This window comes from Mastacembelus armatus, chromosome 4, assembly GCF_900324485.2.
Source record: "Mastacembelus armatus chromosome 4, fMasArm1.2, whole genome shotgun sequence".
Taxonomy (NCBI): domain Eukaryota; kingdom Metazoa; phylum Chordata; class Actinopteri; order Synbranchiformes; family Mastacembelidae; genus Mastacembelus; species Mastacembelus armatus.
Window position 1 is genome coordinate 12,284,608 of NC_046636.1, and position 22,359 is coordinate 12,306,966.

The 22,359-nt window shown below is 40.2% G+C and overlaps 1 protein-coding gene and 1 long non-coding RNA gene across 3 annotated transcripts in view; one reads left to right on the forward strand and one right to left on the reverse strand.

The window, feature by feature from the left end:
• Positions 1 to 772: 772 nt before the first annotated feature.
• LOC113140012 (uncharacterized) lies at positions 773 to 1,935 on the forward strand. Its single transcript, XR_003296610.1, has 3 exons — positions 773 to 1,057; positions 1,338 to 1,433; positions 1,847 to 1,935. It is a non-coding gene; the product is annotated as an uncharacterized LOC113140012 (long non-coding RNA).
• A 2,564-nt stretch (positions 1,936 to 4,499) lies between these two features.
• The window catches only part of rsph4a (radial spoke head component 4A), a 32,426-nt gene continuing 14,566 nt past the window's right edge, over positions 4,500 to 22,359 (reverse strand). The window contains exons 4-7 of one of the 2 annotated variants that reach the window (XM_026323758.1): positions 16,281 to 16,730; positions 16,074 to 16,194; positions 5,075 to 5,192; positions 4,500 to 4,989 (exon numbers count right to left, since the gene is read on the reverse strand). In XM_026323758.1, the coding sequence (XP_026179543.1) occupies positions 4,761 to 4,989; positions 5,075 to 5,192; positions 16,074 to 16,194; positions 16,281 to 16,730 (918 nt within the window). In that variant the 3' untranslated portion in view covers positions 4,500 to 4,760. The remainder of the gene's footprint in view (positions 4,990 to 5,074; positions 5,193 to 16,073; positions 16,195 to 16,280; positions 16,731 to 22,359) is intronic. The other variant, XM_026323759.1, reaches the window with a different exon arrangement.

The window sequence follows — 22,359 nt, forward strand, 5'->3', positions numbered from 1 at the left end:
AGGAGCTTCCACAGAAAGCTGTACTAAAAGTTATAAGATCTGAGAGTGATGCCAGTTCAATAGCGCCAGACGACACAATAATATTGCCCCATGCCATGACTCCAGACAGAACTGAGAGATGGCCTGATGTTTTTCCAGTCCCCACATTTTCCTATGAGGTAGAACTCATACTAGGTTGAGGGAAATGTTACATATGAGAGACTGGGGAAAACTCTCAAATTATCTAGGGGACAAAAACATGACATTCTTGAGACCCTTGCAGCCAAAATGCACTGCTTCAAAGCATACCCCAATGATAGAGAAGTTTCAAAGGTGGCAGAAGCACTTGTCACTCAGCATCCTTGCCTAACAGAGCCAGGATCTCAGACAGGATGGTATGGTTGGAAAAATAGTCTGAAGTTTAAGATGGGAAACTACCGTGCAAAGTTAAGTCGGGCTGGATTTCACGAAGTAGCTGTCAATTCTGGGAAGAGGAGTAGAAACAACCCAGACGAACAAGCTCCCCACACTAACATAAAAAGACCAAAGAAGGCAGAAGTGAATTTTCTCCCTAATTTCCCAAGAGGTCAAGATGCTGCAAGTCTTGAACAATTCAGAGTACAAATTGCAGATGAAGTTAAGATGAGTGAGAAAAATCTTCCATGGATCACAAAGTTAATGCAGATGACCTTTGCCCTGCGGCGGAAATAGATCGTCAGTGTTGACCTACCTGTTGAGGAGATTCTTGAACGTTGACCTGCCCTAAAATTGGAGTCACAGGTGAAAATATTTTTCTTAGTACATGTGCATGCCCTGAGACTTTGTTTTTTCATTAACACTGGTGTTACACCATTTGTAGATATTAGATTTTAGTTTTTCTACAGGGCCACACTTACATATACTTTGTTTGTGCAGATCTGTGCTGAATTTCACAGAATCACAAACATGAATCTGAAGAACCACTTCTATGCTGTGTTGGATCAACATTCCCCTCGCCTTCAGAGCTTGTTCAGGAAGAAAGCTGCTCGCTCAGGGAAAGTAGCTGAAGCTTTGAATCATCAGGATTTATGACCTCCAGGTACTGTAAGTTAGTTACACTCATTGGTGTATGACCAAGATGTTTGTGTTTTAGTTTACCATCTCTGAAGACATGGAAGGGCTCTTTCTTGTGATACATAGTATTGTAAACCGATCAGTCACATCATTTTGGGCACTTGTACAATCTAATGCAGAAATCAAGACAGAGCTATTGTATTGGATTGCATTAGATTGTACAGGTGGTCATAATGTTGTGTATCAGTGTATGGTTGTGGTTTTCAGCATCTGTACTGAAGCTAAAATATCTTTTTACACTCAAGGAACAAGTTGACATCCATCTGAGACGTGCTGCTGTCGTCCGTGCTCTGCCTGCATATCTGCATGAGGATGACTTGAGATTTCTGAGGCTGTGGGATGTAAGTCAGCACATTTATCGTTGCAAATTTGTTTGCCATTCACCAGTTTTTTGTGTTCTTTGTGTGATCCACCTGTGGATCCTAGGGTGAGGGTTACAGTTATTGATTTTATAATAGTGTTACTGACTACGGTGTCAGTCATTAAAAGTCTCCATAGCATTACGCAGGATGTACAGGATTGGAATAATATGATGCATATCTGGACAAGATCAGTAATTGTAATTTTTATGATTAGTGCTCTCCACTGCAATCATTGCTGTAGAGGCCAAGGATTTGACCTCTACAGCTACACCTGTTTTTCCTTGAATTTTTGTCACCTGTCTGTCACAGGTGCATCTTTTTAGCAAACAGCCTTTGGTTATAGCTTAGTCAAGCTGGACTAAGAGGTAACACTTCTCTGTTATTGTGTTCAGATGGTGGAGACTGATGAACCGAACACTGATGACATACCAGTGGGGCTTCTGTCAATCAGTACCACCACCAGTGCAACAGATGTCGCATTTTTTGTCCCAGAGAGAACTGCAGTTGTGCTTGAGGGTAACACAGTTATTGAATGCACCACTCTTTCTGATGCATTTGTCACACTTTTTGCTCTTATTTATGCTCTCCATCTAAGTTACCCAAAAGACCTGGCCAACACATTAAACTTCATCCAGAAAGTTGTGATGGGCCTGGATGATGGGAAGTTGAGACCCAGGGTGTTGAGTCTTAAAAATGAACTTTTGGCAGTGGAGTAATCTCACTGTAAGTTGCTGCTTTACTTGAAGACATTACATGCACAAGAGTACTGTCACTTTTGTCGTACTATAGAGCAATGAACGTTGCACTTTTCTGCATTTCATCTGCTGTTGTTGTATGTATTGTTCAGTTAAGAGTTTGAAAGTGTTTACTGTTACTTGGCAGTAAACAGTTTTTGTACTGGATGTGTACTGAATGTGTAAAATAGTATGGCAAACTTGGCAAAATTAGCCATACTGTATATACTGCAGTAGCTATTTCTTTGATCTCTGCACGTTAATTAGGTCCATGTGGTTCATCATTTAGCTAGACTGTTTATGGTATTATTGTATTGTACCATAGAACTGTGGTTTTGTAAAATAATGTTTGTTAAATTGACCAAGCACAGACTTTACAATTGTTATCAAATCCATAAACAGTTTAAATTATTTTCTACAAAAATGACTATAGGATGAATCATGCATTGATAAACATATAGACATATAAACTGTTACACATTCATACACATATCAGAGCGATAACCTTCTTAAGGCAAATGTCCTTAAGCCCTTGTGATTGGTGAAACACTTATTTCAGTTTCTGATGTTACTGTTTAACGTAAGTTTTGATTAATGCATCTATTCAAAAGAAGTTTGGGTGAAATAATGTATAACCTACTCTTTTCAGATATTTTGCCATGCTGCCTAAGGTGAGACGGACGCTTTTAAATTGCTGCATTTATTAGGCAATTTTTATGAAGTTTGATAAAGCAATGAACAGAATGGCTTTTCGGGAATATTGAGTTTTATTGTTTTTATTTTGAAATGCCTAATAAACGACAAATTAGTGGACGTGACGTAAAAAAAGTCAATATATCAAGTGAAGAGTTACATATTCTCTGATTGAGGATTTTATTAATATTGTCAATTTATAGAAGTGAATGTTCAAAAAATGACAAGGCAAATTTTACTTTTTGTAAATGTATTTCCATTAGCCAAACATAGTTTATAGTTTGTTTGGTTAATGCTTTGTGGTTACTTAATTAAAGAGTAACTTTCATGGAAATGGTCTGTGTTAGCCTTTTAATGGTGAACCATAATGTGTGTATTTAGAGATTTTGAGTTTAAACTACTTAAAACAATTTATGTAATCAGTTTCAAAAGAAATTTTAAGTACTCTAATTTGCAATTATGAGTTGGAAGTAAGCAGTGTTTTAAGTTACAGCAAAGTTTGTACAGCTTTAAAACTTTAAGTAAACATGACGCAAACAATATATTACTAGGCAACTAAATATTTTTGTTAGATGTAATAAATATTTACAAGTTACATATCCTTAATTTTGATTTGTACTGCAGAAACAAAATAACTAGTAAAAAGTACTTAATACAGAAAGCTTCTGTAACTTACAAAGTCTAGTTACTGTCAATTAAAAATACCCAGTAAAAGCTACCTCATAAGGAGTGTTTTTGTAACTTACAAAACTGAGTTATCATCACTCAAAGATTTTTATGTAATCAGTTTCACCAATTTTTTTGAGTTAAATTAACTTATCGGGTTTTACAGTGTAGTCTTGGATATGCTATGACTTGCTGGATATCACCTCCTGCTCTTTGCAAGTGTGTCTACCACAACAGTTGAAAGTGCTGGCTGTTCTTTTTTTTTTTGTCCTTTGCACAACGTGTATGTTCTCCTCTTTACTCCTGAGTTGTTCGTGTCTGCTGGTATCTGCTGGTGTCTGTGGCTTTGTTTCTGGAGGCACAGCTGCAGAAGACTGCATCCCTTTGACCAATGCAGCAGCAACTAGTGCGTGAGGGAGGTGCTCAACAATATTGATGTAGAGACCAGAGAATTTCCCAGTTCTTCTAGGAAAAGCTATGCTGATATGTCCACCAAAATAAAAATAATATCTGTGGCCAATGATTGGTCCTCCTTCTACAGCTATAGGTGCCGACAACCTAAAAAGATAAAAGCTCTGGTTTATTTTTCCTGATTGTCCCAACCAAGGATACTTTCTTCTGCAGAAGCTCCTGAGCAAGTGAGTAGGAGGTAAAAGTTGTCACAAGTGACAGTGAGGTGCCTGAGTCTTTCTGTCATCTCCATGACAGAAGGCCCTCCTGGCCCACATCATGATAACAAAGGAACACAAAGGACCCATACTCATTACAAATACTCTCAAATCCCAAAACAATCTTAAACAAAGAAAACAAAATCATATAAATATTTCAACATTGACTGAGCAACATTCATTCAGTTGGAGCGATCAGTTGTGGCTACTTGCCCTGGCACAAATGAATCTTGCACAGACTGTAATTAATCACTTTATTTCAAATTGCTTTTTCTTTTTTTTTTAACAGTCTAAATATTACACAGTGGAACTGTAACATAGAAGCTCTGATTTAAGACAATCTTTAAGACTAAACTATAACTAGACACTGTAATAACCTATACATATTAGGATAGCTATCTGAGGCACTGCTGAGCAGAATTATGGCATATATAGTATCAGTGTAGTAGTAAAATAATTCCATTATAATCAGAAAATGTTACATGGGCTGGCCTAATTTTTTATAAATACTTTAAAGATCAATTTTAAAATGTGTAACTATTTTTTCAGTCATTATCTTCCTCTTCTTCATCTGTTTCCTCAATCTCATCCTGGGCAGCTTGCTGCTCCTCTAAAGCTTCTTTTAATGCCTGCTCCTCCTCCAGTGATGGGTCTAGGTCCTCTGTGATTTCTGGACCACTGGGATACTCTTTTTGTGGTAGTGGTGGGACAGGTGGGCTGTATGCTTCCCCTGCATACTTCAGACCCCAGCCAACATATATGTTCTCAAACTTCCTTAATTAAGAGACAGCACATGAAAAAACACTGCTTTCAGGATTCTGTTAGGAACACACAAAGTCAGTCTGTTCTGATCACTTACTTTCCACAAGCAAATGCATATGACCCTGGCCAGAGATTGGAGCACAAGACTGCTATAGCATGCTGAGAGGTGAGAGTCGTGGATATCTTGGAGGTCCACGGGGGGGTAGTGAACATTTCTGAGAAACACAAACAAAAAAAAATAGCTTCTTTGAACATATATTTTTGAAGTGGTAGCAAAATTAAGGCATGCATTCATTAACATATAAACTGCAGACAACAGTTCATACTTTAATTCACGCCTACAGACAATCAACATATAACCTAATTTTCCTGTCTTTGGACTATGGGAGTAAAGTGGTGCAGAAAATATATGCAGGTGCAGAGATAACATGCAAACTCTATGCAGACAGGCCCCAACAGGCTAGTTCAACACTATAGTCCCTCCCATTATTTTTTTCACATTTATAAATTTATAACAATTAAAATTGGTTATCAGGTTTTCCAAAACAGTAGTTAAGAGAAGTGGAGATTGGCCACTGCTGAGCTATGTGAACATGGTAACCACAGAAACAACACAAAAAACACACAGGTCCACGAATCAACTATTGTTAAAATGAGCTCCTCATTTTAACAAGAGTTGATTTAACCACCAAAAAAATTATCTTCCAGCTGCATTTAATTTAAAGTGTGATCCTCCTGGGGTCAGTTATTCAAAAATTGTACTCTGGATCAGAATAATCCAGATTTGTTAATCCCATGTTTTCCCATCCTTGGTCAGGTAATCCATATTGCTTTTTTGCCAGTTTTTCAAATCAAAATCTAGATGAACTTTAAGACTACCAAATCCAGATTAGTAGTGCTCTGAACTGAACTACATATTTCAATGGAGGCAACTAGTTATGTAAAGAAAAGGAAAAACAGTCAGAGTTCGGTTGATTTGATCAGAAAACAGCATAATATAAAATACAAATTTTTATTTTCAGAGCCCTTACAACACATAAACACATAACTATATATCACAAATTTGTGGATTTTTATAACGTTTATTTTAAATTACAAAAAGGGTTAAAAAAGGTTAACAACCAAAAAAAATCAAAACAAAAAAAAACGTAGAGGTCTTCATTTGTGGCAAAACCTGTTCTTCGATGTTCAGCACTGAGGAGGTGGCTGTCTAGTCCGCTTCTGCTGTGGTTCATTGTAGTTGGGGTGATTTGTTCCTCTGTCAGACATAGGCATCATCATCAGCCTTAGCTACTTGTGAGGGTAAACCCACGGAGCATGCAACATAACACTGCCTGTATTGTCCTGTAATGCATGGAAGAGATTGAACTGAAATTGAAACCAAGATGGCACTACTGCTTGTGGCTTGCCGTCAGCCTTTCCTGCGTGTGTTACTATCTCCCCTGTTTCTGTTGACTGTGACTCGAATGTATCAGCTTTACTGGTGTATGATTGCACAGGCCTTAGTATTCGCTAATCTGTTAAAAACTGCCCCAGTGTAAGCAGCTCAAATAAATCAAATAAATCAGGTGTTAACAGATGAGGAGTTATTCATAAAAACCTAATAAAAATTAAGACCACTCCTCCTCTTATTGAACAGAAAAACAGAACAGTCATGTGGATTATTAAATATTAGGTCTCTTTCATCTAAATTTCTATTAGTAAATGATACAATAACTGATCACCAAATTGACTTACTGTGTCTCTGAAACGTGGCTGCAGCAGGATGAATACGTCTGTCTGAATGAATCAACCCCCCTCAGTAATGAAAATTGTCATGTTCCTCAAAGCACAGGTTGAGGTGGAGGAGTAGCTGCAATCTTCCACTCAAACGTTTTATTAAACTTTAATCCTCAGAACAGTTATGACTCATTGGAGAGCCTCACTCTTACTTTCTCACTTCCAAACTGGAAAACACAAAAACCAGTTCTACTTGTCATTGTGTACCGTCCACCTGTCCCTTAGTCAGAGTTTTTAACTGAATTTCCAGACTTCCTATCTGATTTAGTGCTTAGTTCAGATAAAGTCATTATAGTGGGAGATTTTAACATTCACATAGATGTTGATAATAGTCTCAGCATTGCATTTAATTCACTGCATTTAATTCAATATTAGATTCAATTGGTTTCACTCAAAATGTTAATAAGCCCACCCACCGTTTCAAACACACCCTTGATCTTGTTCTGACCTGTGGCATCAAAATTGAACATTTAATAGTTTTTCCCCGAAATCCTATTTTGTCAGATCATTATTTAATAACTTTTGAATTGAAACTGATGGATCATGCAGCATTTGGAAGAGAATTCCACTACAGCAGATGTTTATCTTACCACACTGTTAATAAATTTAAGAAAATGATTCCATCTTTATTTACATCTATGCTACGTGCCAACATAGTGTCAGGATCCATGTTTTTTGACTTCCTGTTTCTTTTATTTTGTAGGATCCTGACAGGAACTGCTTTTTGTTTTATTTTGTTCACTTTACTTTGACCTAATTAGTTACTGTTTTCACCTGTTCCTTGTTTGTTCCTTTTCCTTAGTGGTGGGCAATTGAAGCCTCATGAAGCACTGAGGTTTTCCTGACAATTGTGCTGAAAAAGATTCAAAGCTTCGAGACTTCAGTGACGGTGACATCTGGTGGACAACTGAAGCCATGGCAACCTCTGAAGAGCATGACTGAAGCACTGGCACTGTTTCAATCCCATGACAGCAATAAAAGTTCAGACCTCTTGAGATCAAAATGATCCCAAACTTTAGAACGTCACTTATTGGTGGGACTCGCCGTGAAACTTGCCAAAATACTCTCACTCTCACTCTCCAAATCCTGAAGCAGAATGCCTTGTGGACTATTAAATATTAGGTCCCTTTCATCTAAATCTTTGTTAGTAAATGATTTGATAACTGATCACCAAATTGACCTACTTTATCTTACTGAAACCTGGTTACAGCAGGATGAATATGTCAGTCTGAATGAATCAACCCCCCTCAGTCATAAAAATTATCATGTTCCTCGAAGCACAGGTCGAGGTGGAGGAGTAGCTGCAATCTTCCACTCAAACGTTTTATTAAACTTTCATCCTCAAAACAGTTATAACTCATTTGAGAGCCTCACTCTTAGTCTCTCACATCCAAACTGGAAAACACAAAAACCAGTTCTACTTGTCATTGTGTACCGTCCACCTGTCCCTTACTCAGAGTTTTTAACTGAATTCCCTGACTTTCTGTCTGATTTAGTGCTTAGATCAGATAAAGTCATTATAGTGGGAGATTTTAACATTCATGTAGATGCTGAAAATAACGGCCTCAGCATTGCATTTAATTCTATATTAGATTCAATTGGTTTCATTCAAAATGTTAATAAACCCACCCACTGTTTCAATCACACCCTTGATCTTGTTCTGACCTATGGCATCGAAATTGAACATCTAATAGTTTTTCCCCCAAATCCTGTTTTGTCAGATCATTCTTTAATAACTTTTGAATTTAAAATGATGGATCATGCAGCGTTTGGAAGAAAATTCCACTACAGCAGATGTTTATCCGACAACGCTGTTAATAAATTTAAGAAAATGATTCCATCTTTATTCACATCTATGCCAAGTATAAACATAGTGGAGGGCAGTTGCTTCAATCCCACTCCCTACCAAATTGATCATGTTGTTGACAGCGCTGTAACCTCACTGCGTGAAATGCTTGATTCTGTAACCCCTCTGAAAAAGAAGTTAGTGAATCAGAGAAGACTAGCCCCATGGTATAATTTACATATTCGTACCTTAAAGCAGGCATCACGAAGGCTGGAAAGGAAGTGGCGTTCCACAAACTTAGAGGAAATGTTTCTAGCCTGGAAAAACAGTCTACTAACATATAAAAAAGCTCTCCGTAAAGCCAGAACTGCATACTATTCATCACTAATAGAGGAAAATAAGAACAATCCCAGGTTTCTTTTCAGCACTGTAGCCAGGCTGACAAAAAGTCACAGCTCTGTTGAGCCCAGTGTTCCCTTAGCTCTCAGCAGTGATGACTTTATGAGTTTCTTTACAAATAAATCACAACTATTAGAGATCAAATTCAGCAGATGCTTCCTATACCTGCAATAAATTAATCTTCTACTACAGTAGCTCTTGAATCATCTGTAGGACCTCAGTTATGTTTAGACTTATCTCCCATAGATCTCTCTGAATTTACATCACTAGTTGCTTCATCTGAATCATCTACGTGTTTCTTAAACCCCATCAAGACTAGACTGCTTAAAGACACTCTGCCATTAATTAACTCATCATTATTAGACTTAGTGAATTTATCTCTGCTATTGCTTTATGAGCTGTTGCTATGGTGACCTAAGCCCAGAGTGGGAGGGGGAGTACATTTAAAACAGCCACAGAGTCACTTGCTCAAAACAGCTGAGAATGGTCACCATGTGTAACAGCAGTGGACATTAGGCAGACAGTCATTCTTAATTACCCAGCACAGACAGCTGTTGTTCTGCTATTGTTTTGTGAGCTGGTGTTATGGTGACCTAAGCCCAGAGTGGGAGGGGCAGTGACACAGCATTTTACACACGCAGATTGGAGAAGCTGAGAAAACTTCACCTCACAAAATTGAAGACTATAGAAAAACTATAAGTCCTATCAATATAATTCTTTCACTAACAGTGCCAGGAGGCTTGAACAAAGAGACTGATCCACTTTTTGTGAAGATATTCCAAAAAATTAAGGATTGGTGGCGAGTTAGAAACAGCCTTCATTTGTGTTTTTCACCAGAACTCATGGGCCTCTTTTATAATGGGAGTGTATGAGAGATTGAGCAGTCACTCTCTGTGGGTTTGGCCACCTGGTAACAAAACCGTAGGTCCTATCAAAATAAGAACAGCATTACCTGAAAGAAGACAAAAATCTCTACTACTTTTGAGAAAATGGTGTATCAAGGCAAAATTGCAGCCGTGACGGTGAGTTAGAAAATTTTTCAATAAACTTAACAGCTTCTCCCTCTCTAGCTGATGATGTCACCGCTCTGAATATTCCGCTCCCATAGAAACCAATGTAAAATTCAGAAAATGCCTAAAAACACCATAAAACGTAAACTGCGATTAATCAAAAACCATAACAGATATCAAAGAGCTGAATACGAGACTAATAGCTTAATGCCTGTAGATCCGTTTAAAAGTCGAATGCTGTTTCTAGTTGAAAGTATGCTGACACACTTAAAGCTGAAAGAGGACAAAGTTGATGATCTGAAGAGGATTTGAGCAGTCTCTTCATTCATCTCTATGGGAAAAAAGTTTTGAAAAAAGCTGAATGTCTTAAGTAAGAAAGATATCAAAAAGCTGAATACAAGCAGAAATATCCTTAAAATGCTGAACATTTTGACATTTGAACAGTCTTTCTAGCACTAAGGATGCCGAACAACAAAGAAGGGGGGGGGGGGGGGGCAATAAAGATTTGATGCTGAATCAGCACTAATAATAATGAGAAGATAAATGCGTCCGAGATTAGAAATTTCTGTCAAAACTGGACCTCCCCTCCATAGGCAGGAACCAAAATAAGGCTTTAACCTCCCCAATAACAAAAGAAGAACCGGATAAAGGATTAGTAAATTGAGGGCTCTCCAAGTGTTGTGCGAGTGATGGCTTTCCAACAAGTGGTATAAAGTCTTCAGGGAAGAACTCTCCTCCCCCCTGCTAGAGTCTTTCAATTGGACACTTAAAAATGCTTGGATTCCTCCCTCTTGGAATGAAGCAGTGATATCTGTAATCCCAAAGGAAGGCAAAAACAAAGAATACTGTGAGTCATGTCGGTCAATCTCTGTCGATATCTGTCGATCTCTGTCCTCATTTACATCAATAATTGCTAAAAGAATAGAGCATCTATTACCCAAATAGACGAAGGTCAGATAGGATTCATAAAAGAATGTCAAACTCAGGACAGTATTAGAAGGACAATACGTATAATAGATAAAATGAACAAACAACAAACATGCATCCCTTTTCAACCTGGATGTGGAAAAGGCATATGACAGGGTCGTATGGCCTTTTCTTTTCTTGGTCATGGAGAGGATGGGTTTCATTGGTCTGTTTATCAGGTGTATTCAGTCAATTTATAGCAAACCAACTGCCCGAATAAAGATCAATGTCACCTTACATTGTCACAGATTTAGACTATAGAGGGACCCGCCAGGGGTGTTGTCTCAGTCCCTTTCTTTTTGCTCTGTTCATTGAGCCGTTGGCTCAGGAAATAAGAGAAAATTATGGTCTTAGAAGGATTACAGTAGCACAGGAAGAACAGTACTATTTGCCAACAATATTATCACATACACACAAAATCCTGACTTAACACTCCCCAAACTCATGACTTTACTGGATGACTTTGATCAAATTTCAGGTTATAAACTTAACATTTCCAAAACACAGGTCCTCTGCATGAATTACATTCCCTATCAGACAGAAGTATAAATTAAAATGTGACGTGGGCATCATAAAATACCTAAGAATATTGATTACGCAAGATCTGAGAAAGCTTTTCGAGCAAACCATAGTCAGAGATATGTTGAAATGGTTAAAGGTAACTCTATATCTCAGATCAAGAATAGAGGAAATAAAAATGAATGTATTGCTGAGACTGCTGTATTTGTTCCTCTCTCTGCCTGTTCGTATTTCAGACTCAAAATTTAGAGCATGGAACAAGCAGATATCTAAGTTTATCTGGAAAAGCAAGAAACGTAGAATCAAACTCAAAATGATTCACCTAGAAAAACTGATGTCTTGCAATGCCCAATTTAAGAGAATAGTTCTATGCTGCCCAAGTGAAACAGTGTATTTGTGCGCTCCAGACTACTTTACCGAATGGAAGCAAATAGAGCTCTCCTAGAGTAATGGTTTACCTTAGACCACCCTGGGTGATAAACAATGGAGACATCAGGAAGACGATAGTTTTATGGTTACTAAAACTTGGACAAGATACAGTTAGAAAATACAAGCTTGAAGGAGACTGTAGGTTGCTGTTGTAGCCCTCGCAGACAATTCAGTTCAGACCAGGTCATTTTTTAAAAAATAGATAGATAAAAGAATCACAGCTATTTGCAAATTGACAGACGGTGTCATGATCCGCATCTTCTGACTTCCTGTTTTGGCTCTTGTTTTGAAGGATCATGACAGGAACTGGTTTTTGTTTTATTCTGTTCTTTTTACCTTGCCCCAATTAGTTATTGTGTTCACCTGTGTCTCGCTTTGTTCCTTTGGTTTATGTACTCCCGTAGTAGCCACAGTCTTTGCCGGGTTGTCTGCCCTCAACTGCCGACAACTGCTCTGTACTGCAAAAACCTGTTTAGAGAGTTTTTGTTTGCCACACCTGCCTTGCTTTTCCCTGTTGGATTTATGTTCATGGATACCTCGTTTTGTTAAGTAGTCTTTTCCTTGTGTCTTTGTGAGTTCTCCTCTCCGTGTCTTGTGTTGTGTTCCGAGTCTGTGTCTATTCTATCTGTGTGGCCCCCGTCTGTGTGAGTGACCCAGGCTGTGTTCCTTGTTCCGTGTCTGTATGTTCTGTCTGCCTGCAGTGTCCCCAGTGTGTGCATGACCCAGGCAGTTCTGAGTGTGTGTGTGTTACCGTCCCCTGCTGTGTCCCCGAATGAGCGTGCGACCCAGGGTGGATGCCCCATTTCTGTGTTCCCTGTATGAGTCTGTGTTGCCGTGTGAGTGTGTAACCAGACCGTTCCTGAGTTCCCCGTGTGAGTCTGAATTGGGTGGGCTTTGAATTTCAGATCAAGGTTTCAGATTGTAACTGGCATCTGATGTGCAACGTACAACATAGCTCCACAAGCTCCAGACGCTGGAGAGAATTTGGCTGAAAAAATCTTTCTTTGTGACACCTCAAATTAAAAGCAAGCAAATTGGCATACAGCAACAATGTTGGAGACAGTACAGGTGCAGTAATGCCAATCATTCTCACATTTTCTGTTCGTGTGCCAGAATACAACCTTTATGGGATGAAGTTGTCAGCCTTCCTGAGGTTATTTTAAATTATAAGGTTTCCAGGGATATACACTGAAATAACTGAAATATCACATGGTCATAAGTATTCAGACCCTGTGCTCAGTATTGAGTAGAAGCACCCTTTTGAGCTAGTACAGCCATGAGTCTTCTTGGGAATGATGCAACAAGTTTTTCACACCTGGATTTGGGGATCCTCTGCCATTCTTCCTTGCAGATCCTCTCCAGTTCTGTCAGATTGGATGGTCAACGTTGGTGGACAGCCATTTTCAGGTCTCTCCAGAGATGCTCAATTGGGTTTAGGTCAGGGCTCTGGCTGGGCCAGTCAAGAACGGTCACAGAGTTGTTCCAAAGCCACTCCTTTGTTATTTTAGCTGTGTGCTTAGGGTCATTGTCCTGTTGAAAGGTGAACCTTTGGCCCAGTCTGAGGTCCTGAGCACTCTGGAAGAGGTTTTCTTCCAGGATATCTCTGTACTTGGCCGCATTCATCTTTCCTTCAATTGCAACCAGTCGTCCTGTCCCTGCAGCTGAAAAACACCACCACAACAGATGCTCCCACCACCATGTTTCACTGTAGGGATTGTATTGGGCAGGTGATGAGCAGTGCCTGGTTTTCTTCACACATACCGCTTAGAATTAACACCAAAAAGTTCAATCTTGGTCTCATCAGACCAGAGAATCGTATTTCTCATAGTCTGGGAGTCCTTCATGTGTTTTTTGGCAAATTCTCTGCGGGCTTTCATGTGTCTTGCACTGAGGAGAGGCTTCCGTCGGACCACTCTACCATAAAGCCCTGACTGGTGGAGGGCTGCAGTGATAATTGACTTTGTGGAACTTTCTCCCATCTCCCTACTGCATCTCTGGAGCTCAGCCACAGTGATCTTTGGGTTCTTCTTTACCTCTCTCACCAAGGCTCTTCTCCCACGATTGCTCAGTTTGGCTGGACGGCCAGGTCTAGGAAGAGTTCTGGTCGTCCCAAATTTTTTCCTTTGAGGATTATGGAAGCCACTGTGCTCTTAGCACCTTGAGTGCTGCAAAAATTCTTTTGTAACCTTTCCCAGATCTGTGCCTTGCCACAATTCTGTCTCTGAGCTTCTTGGGCAGTTCCTTCGACCTCATGATTCTCATTTGCTCTGACATGCACTGTGAGCTGTAAGGTCTTATATAGACAGGTGTGTGCCTTTCCTAATCAAGTCCAATCAGTTTAATTAAACAATAATTATACTAATTATAGTCTAAATTAGCCTATAAAGAATGTAGCCCAAGCAGAAGTGCATTACAAAATTCGTTCATTCGTGTCAAGTAACGTTAAAACAACTGCGCCAAAATCGGAGTGGGGGATGATTAAGTGCATCCACCTCCTCCTCATTGGACTCCCCCTGGTCACCTCCTGCCATAAATACCTTAAGACTACTCCCTTTTCAGGTAAGACCTGAAAGTTATACAATGACTTATAAATCAGTCTTAATATCCTGTTCTTACATTTGTGCTTTGAGTGCTAAATATGTAAGGTATGACCAGACTTCTACACAGCATCATTGTCAGACTTACGGTGTGATATAGAGGTGGTGCTATTGTTTATCTGTTATTCCTTCAGTTAATCTCTATATAACTATGAAGTTTTATTGATCTTCATTTATGTTGTTGCTGAACTATTGACTCTGGTTAGTTACTAAGTTTGTCATGTGTTTAAGCAATCCTGGGTGGACAAAGAAATAATTGTTCCCATCTTAGAAAAACATTCTTAAAACTTACAACACAATAAGTTACTCTTTGATTCACACATGACCAGTGAGATTTAAACCACTCACCAGCAAAGATGCAGCACTTCCTGGACCAATCACATCGTGCCAAGCACAGTTATGGGACGAACCAGATGGATCCCCCCGCCCAGCGCGGCAACACACAAAAGACATTACACAGATAGACACATTCCCGACCTTGAAGCAGGCTTGAAAGAGAACTCTGAAAGAATGGATAAGATTTGAGAACACACCCTGAACCCTGAACTCTGAAGGAGAATAACTCTCTGAAGAGAACTCGGAAAGAATGAACACTTGGAACTGAACTCCCCGAAGAGAACAGAAATAGACAGTGTTCCAGACAGATTCAAAGAAAGTTAAGAGATTTCCAGACTCATCGAGACCCTCTCTCTTCCTGAGGAGAAGATGAGGTAGAGGGTGCTTTACTACTCAGCAGAGGAGAAAAAAAGACATATTCTCCCTGCGTGTGGCTGTCCTCCAGCTGGCCATCTCACATCAACCAACTCCATGAGACGACCCTTCAGCAGTCAGACGAAGCGTGAGAAAAGGATACGAATGGACCCAGGACCGAAGCCCAAGACTCCGGGGAACGTCTACTCTCTCTTACTCCCGCCAGCAGACTGCAGTCGGACCAGCACACAGAAGAACGAACCGAGCCTCAGTAAACTAGAGGACTAGCAAGTAACCTGTGGCTGTGCTGGTTGTCTCACACTAATCTCAGTTGGTCTCCATAATTACTAGAGCTTCCTCCTAGACTGCGTTTAGATCTCAGACCCAAACACAGAACATAAAATAATTTCAAGATTTATTTTCTACCACTGCAAACAACCTACTATTAAACTGTTATAGAGTTTTATTCTGACCAGTTCTCCCTCCATTTACCCCTATGTAAATAGCATGTACATATATTGTAAATAGCTGAATAAATCCTAAAAAGACTGTGAGCATCATTATTTCAAAAAGTACATACGTCACTGAATCGGGAGAATTCTCCCTCAGATTGCAGACTGATATCCTGTATTACTCATTAATTGACTGGTTGATCTGCCAAAACAGGATCTGGTGCCCCAAATTATTTAGATGGTTTATGATATTCATAATTCATAAACCAGACATAATAAACCTTCATGTTCAATACATGTATATATTTAAATTTGCTACCTAGTTTAGTGTAAATTAATGCTATATTAATTGTATGACAACGCTGAAAATTGCCTTCACTTTAAGCTACAACCTGTTCTATCTATGTGAATAAACCAAATCAGATTTTTTTCAAATCAGATCAGGATCACTTCCTATCCAATGGCTGACCTGCATCTTGGGAAAGGGGACTAAGTAGAGGGGGTCCAACTTCTGGCTCTGGCTCATCAGGCTCCTCTTCCATCTCCTCAACTTCTGGTTTCACAGCCAAGTTCACCCAAGTGCAACGCCCCTAAAACAGTCCATATTTTCACATTAAATAAACACATGGGTCAGCTGATAAAATGGTCCATGTAACTTCCTTGACTAGACTTGTACCTGTGGCAGGATGTGCTGAACATGATGCACCCAAGTAGACAAAGACTCAGCCATCTCAGCAACTGGAATGCCCTCAAAGTCTGGATTCACGTCAAAGCAGTCTCGGGGTGCCTCATATTCCTCATCACCGTCTTCCTCCCCAGCCTGGAAGAAACCCTGTGGGCTGACTTGTGTGCCAGCAGAGATCCGAGCAATCTGTGCTCTCAAATAGTTTGCTTCATTCCCAGGAAAAGGCGGATAGCTGGCAACTGGGGAGTCCAGCTTGCCAGTGAAGAATTTGCGAATCTGGCGAGCAATATTGATCTGTGCTGGGCTAACTGAAGGTAACCTTACCCAAGGAAGACCAGGCTCTTTGCACACATAGTAAACAAACTTGTTAGCACCTGCTCCTATGGCCTCCTTTGGCACCACTGGTGCGGGTTTGTAGGTTGACTGAGGAGGTAGATCTATCTGAAAATACAGCCCCCATAATACCAGAAAAAAAATATTTTAACTTCTTTAAAAACACTTAATTCACAAAAAAATCCCTTAAATAAAAAAAAGCAATGACACAGAATCACATCAGAAATAATGGTAATGGTATAATAAAATACTACAAAGAGTATTACAAATCAGAGCAGAAGCATAATTAATCAGAAAAGTTACATTGTCAAAACTTTAATTATAGTTCATACAATAATTATTTTGAGTGGGGGTCCTTCTCAGATTCAAGGGTCTAAAGACAGATGATGTCATATGCTGTATAAATTGAAAAGGTCTTGGGGCAAATGTATAATTGGTTTTTAACTTGTGCCTGTAAAGATTATATCTTGAAATGTAGTGAAATACAACAAATTTCTAGTAACACTCAAACATTTACAAGGACAGAAGCCCTGACTTTTATTTGTAAGAATAAATACAGTTATACATTCTTCGTTCTCTAGGCTCATGCCCCTTGTATATTCAATTAGAAATAAAAGTAATGGATACTATATCTCCTCCTTGAACCGCCACCTTATCGTGGTGGAGGGGTTTGAGTCCCGGAATGACTCTAGGAGCTATATTGTTGGGGGCTAAATGCCTTTGGCAGGGTCTCCCGAGAGAACCAGATCCTAGGTGACAGGCCAGACCAAGAATGGTTCAGAACCCCCTCATGGAAAAAGGTAAATCCAGGGCCACAATGTCGCCCGGTATGGCATAGCCGGGATCCCGATCTGAGCCAGGCCCAAATGCGAGTGCCTGGTGGTCAGGTCTCTCCCCATGGGGCCCGAAAGAGTGATGTGGGCCTGTCCTCCACCACCTGCAGGAGCAGCCGTAGGGGGCCGGTGCATTGTGGATTGGGTGATGGTTGAAGGCTGGGACCTTGAAGGCTTGGTCTTTGTCCGTAACGAACACCATGTTTAAGCATAAGAACCTAGGTTGGAGGTCAATAATCAACTTTATGGCCGTGTCATTTGACCTTTGGCCGTATGTCTTGGACACTCAGGTGAAAGCGGGGCTGAGATATCAACTGATCACCACCTGGTGGCGAGTTGGTTGAGGGAGGAAGCTAGACAGACTCAGTAGACCTAAATATATTTTGAGGGTCTGTTGGGAACGTTTGGGTGAACCCTCTGTCAGAGGGGTCTTCAACTCCCATCACCGGTAGAGATCTGACCAGACCCCGATGGAGTCTGGGGACATTGAGTCTGAATGGGCCAAGTTCTCCACCTCCACTGTTAACACGGCCGCTTGGAGCTGTGGTCATAAGGTCTCTGGTGCCTGTCATGGTGGCAACCCCTGAATCCGGTTATGGATGCCAGAGATAAGGGATGTCGTTAAGCTGAAGAAGGAGTCCTATTGAGCCTGGCTGGCTTGTACTAAAAAAGTACCTGCTACCAGCCGTAGTACCAGCCGTAAACCGCTTCGTTTTACGGCTGTTTTGTCCGTTTATTCAATAAAGTTTGACATAGCAACCTTCTGTGAATCACATGAGGCCTCAATCAAACGTGTTTGTATGTTTCGCAGCGTCAGTAACGGTAAAACCAATAGAATTTACATCCTCAGAGAAAATCCCAGTCAGGGGGCATATTTTAACTTCGATTGACAGGAGAATTAGCCAGTCAAATTGTTCGTAAATGGTGACTGACGCATCTTGTAGCCAATGATGAGACCTATCCAACAACATATGGGAAGTCGTGCCAGATGATGCAACAGTGGGCTTTAAATGGCCCCTCCTTACTGTAAATGTAGCCTTGACAACACTGGGCAAGCAGCGCTCGACGCTAGAGGGGGAAGGGAGTCATGTTTCACATTTTACAGCGCGCCGATAGAAAACTGGGACGCTTTTGCTTCAAACGGCACCGAGGTCGTCAATATAACTCTTAAAATGTAAGAACAACAGCTAGTTTAATTTAGCTACGTGTTGTCGGCCATTTGCAAAAAAGGGGGCGGGGTGACTAAGAGGTTTTAAAGAAAGCCGACAGGGTGCGCTCTCGGCCTTTTCTGTCTCTGCCATTTCTCTTCACAGACGCGTAAATAAAACAACCAGAATCTCAGCGAATACTTGCCTCATAAAAATAAGAATTATATGGCTAGAAAGCTTGAAATCATCACTTTTGATTTAATCCGTATGAACGTAAGGAGAAGTCTGTTTTTTCCTGTCTCACCTCATTACAGGTAATGCGGTTCTGCCTTGTACACTGTCCACTGTTCACATGTAAATAATCTCAGGTGAACCAGGTAAATATGTGCACACCCCCGAGAAATGACATAAAACGTCAAACTTCATCATAGAATTTACTCACTTTTTCTGCGCGTTTGGATGATGGCGCGTCACGGATGTGAAGAAGCGCTTCTTGTATTCCACACAGAGACAAATAGTTTAGCTTATAAAAACACTGATTTTAACTCAAATGAGGATCGTTTGGCTCCTCATTGTTTTGTATTGTGCTGCACTAATCCGTCCCATCTACATTGACTGAAAGGCTCATTATGCGCGTCTTTTGTCTTCTCAGGTAAATCACATGACTATTCATCCTCAGACACACCCTCTTGCATATTGCCTTTCTGGACAAAAAGTGTCTTAGAAAATTTAAATCAGTGTATTGTTTACACTTTAGCCTACAACATGCAGGTCTCCAAAGTCTTTTGAACCAATGTTCTGTTTGTGTTTTATGGTCTTATTTCAGTGAGTAAAAAATTGTAGTTTTTCACTAACCATGCGTAAACACTTTTTTCTCAAAAACACAATCACGTATAAACTTGCTGCTCACATATTATTCTAGCCAATTTTGTGCTGATTACAGTGTTATTAAACTTTAGACATTAATATGTTTAAAAGACACTGAAAAAAGCACAAATGTCAGGACATGTCAAAATTTGTCCAGGCCCCCAAAACCCCCTCAGACCCCAGAGGGTTAAAACTCATTTTTATTCCCTGGCCTTTGACCGAGCATGAGACACTGATATTATTTGTTGATAGTTGATCTTGTGCTGCTACTGTACTTTTTATTCTGTTCTAATGCCTCATCTTATTCTTTTATTACCTGCTCTCAGCCTGGGTTCAGGAGGCAGACACTCTCTGTACTTTTAAGGCTAGACTTAAAACCTTCCTCTTTGACAAAGCATGTAGTTAGGGCTGGCTTCAGGCAACCCTGAACCATCCCTTAGTTAGTTATGCTGCTATAGGCCTAGACTGCCTGAGGACCATCGGTGCACTGAGCTCCCCTACCCTAACCCCCCCCCCCCCCCCCCCCCCCCTTCTCTCCCACCTCATGTATATTCCACCATTGAATGTTACTAACCTTGTGCTCTCTCTCTACCCTAGTTTGTGCTCTCTCCCTCCCTCTCTCTCTCTCTCTCTCTCTCTCTCTGTACCTTCTGCAGGTGTCCCTGGTCCTGGAGCTGTTTATCGCTGATGTGCAGTTACTGGCCCCACCAACTTGCAGTGTCTATTTGTTGTTTATTGTTGCTGTTCTTTTCTCTCTGCTCTATCCACTCACCCCAACCGGTCGAGGCAGATGGCCGCCCAAACTGAGCCCGGTTCTGCTGGAGGTTTTTTTTTCTTCCGTTAAAGGGAGTTTTTTCCTCTCCACTGTCGCCAAGTGCTTGCTCATAAGGGAATTGTTGGGTTTTTAGTTTTAGTTTTTGTAAAGTGCCTTGAGATGATTTGTATTGTGATTTGGCGCTATACAAATAAAATTGAATTGAATTGAATTGAATTGTTATATATCCTATGGCTTTTTATTATTTATTTATTTTATTTATTTTTGGTGTAAAACACTTTATGTCAGCTGTAGCTATTTTAAAAGGTTTTATAAATAAAGTTGTACTGTATTGTATTATTTTTATGGACAGAATTTCAGGGTGCAGTCAGGGGCCGGAGGGAGTCCATTTCTCATTTCATCTCTGCTTTTTCCAGAGGAGATCTCGTATACAAGCGGCCAAAATGAGTTTCCTCTGCAGGGTGGCTGGGCCCAACCTTAGTGATAGGGTGAAGAACTCGGTCACCCAGGAGGAGCTCGGAGTAGAGCCACTGCTCTGTTTCAAATGCTCCCTGGATGCCGCTCTGGCGAGGTGTTCTGTGCATGTCCCACCAGTAGTAGGCCCTCTGGGAAGGACATGCTGGAGGAGCTGTTTGTCTCGGCAAGCCTGGGAATACCTCAGCATTCCTTTGGAAGAAGTGGAAGAAGTTGCCTGGGGAGAGGGAAGTCTGTGGGCATCTGTGCTTGGGCAACTGCCCCCGTAACCCGGCTCCAGATAAAGTGGAAGAAAATGGATGGATACTACATTAAAATACCAACTCAGAAATAACTTTGTCTATTAATCCTCTGGGATCTAAGGGTGTTTTGGGGCCCTGGACAAGTTTTGACATGTCCTGACATTTGTGCTTTTTTCAATTGATTTTAAACATATTGGCTAAACTCTGATAACACTGTAATCAGCACACACTGGGCTACAATAATATGTGAGCAAGTTTATACATGATTTTGTTTTTGAGAAAACAGAGTTTATGCATGGTTAATGAAAAACTAAAATTTTTAAGTCTTTAAATTTTTAAGTTTTAAGGCCATAAAACACAAACAGAACATTGGTTCTCAAGACTTTTAAGAAATACATCTTGTACCCAAAAGTGTTTGCTTCAAAATGATGTGAAAGTGATCTTGTTCACTCATTCACAGAACACAATACACTGATTTAAATTTTCCAAGACACTTTTTTTGTTTAGAAAAGACATATGCAGGAAGGTGTGCCTGATCATGAATAATCACGTGATTAACCTGACAAGACAAAGACCCGGACAAAGACCCGCATAATGAGCCTTTCAGTCAGGAATGTGGCTGAGAGGGAATTAGTGCAATGCAATGCAGATGCAAACGTTCATCATCTGAGTCGCGTTTTTCCTCTGAGGACAAAGTAAACTATTCATCACTGTCTGGAACATATGAAGTGCTTCTTCACTCTCGTACCGTGCCATCATCCAAACACTGAAAAAGTGAGTAAATTCTATGATGAAGTTTGACATTTTATGCCATTTCTAGGGGCGTGTACAGAACTACCTGGCTCCTCAGATCATTTCCATATGAACAGTGCGCTCAGTACAAGGTGGGATCACATTAGTTATAATGAGGTGAGACAGGAGAAACTTCTTCTTACGTTCATACGGATTAAATAAAAAGTGATGATTTGTTTTCGACTTGAATTGTTTCATTTCAAAGAAAACATTTAAAGCTTTCTATCCATATATTTCTTATTTTTATGAGGCAAGTATTCACTGAGATTCTGGTTGTGTCTATGTAGAGAGATGACAGACAGAGAAGACAGGGAGCACACCCTGTCTGCTTTCTTAATTGTACAAAAGCACAGCGTTTTATTGTTATTAAGAGTGTATACAAATAAAACTAGACCCTTTACAGATTCTAATGATATATTGCTCTTATCTGTACAATCAAAACTGACGGAGTAATTTAAGTTGGTTTCAGCGTTATCAGGAGAAGATGCCACAAAACGCGCCACTGCATCCGTCAACCCCTGGGGGTTAACACAGAGTGCCCAAATTGCAAGGGTTCAAGTACAACTGGACACTTGGCTACAAAATATTATTTGTGTGATTTCAACC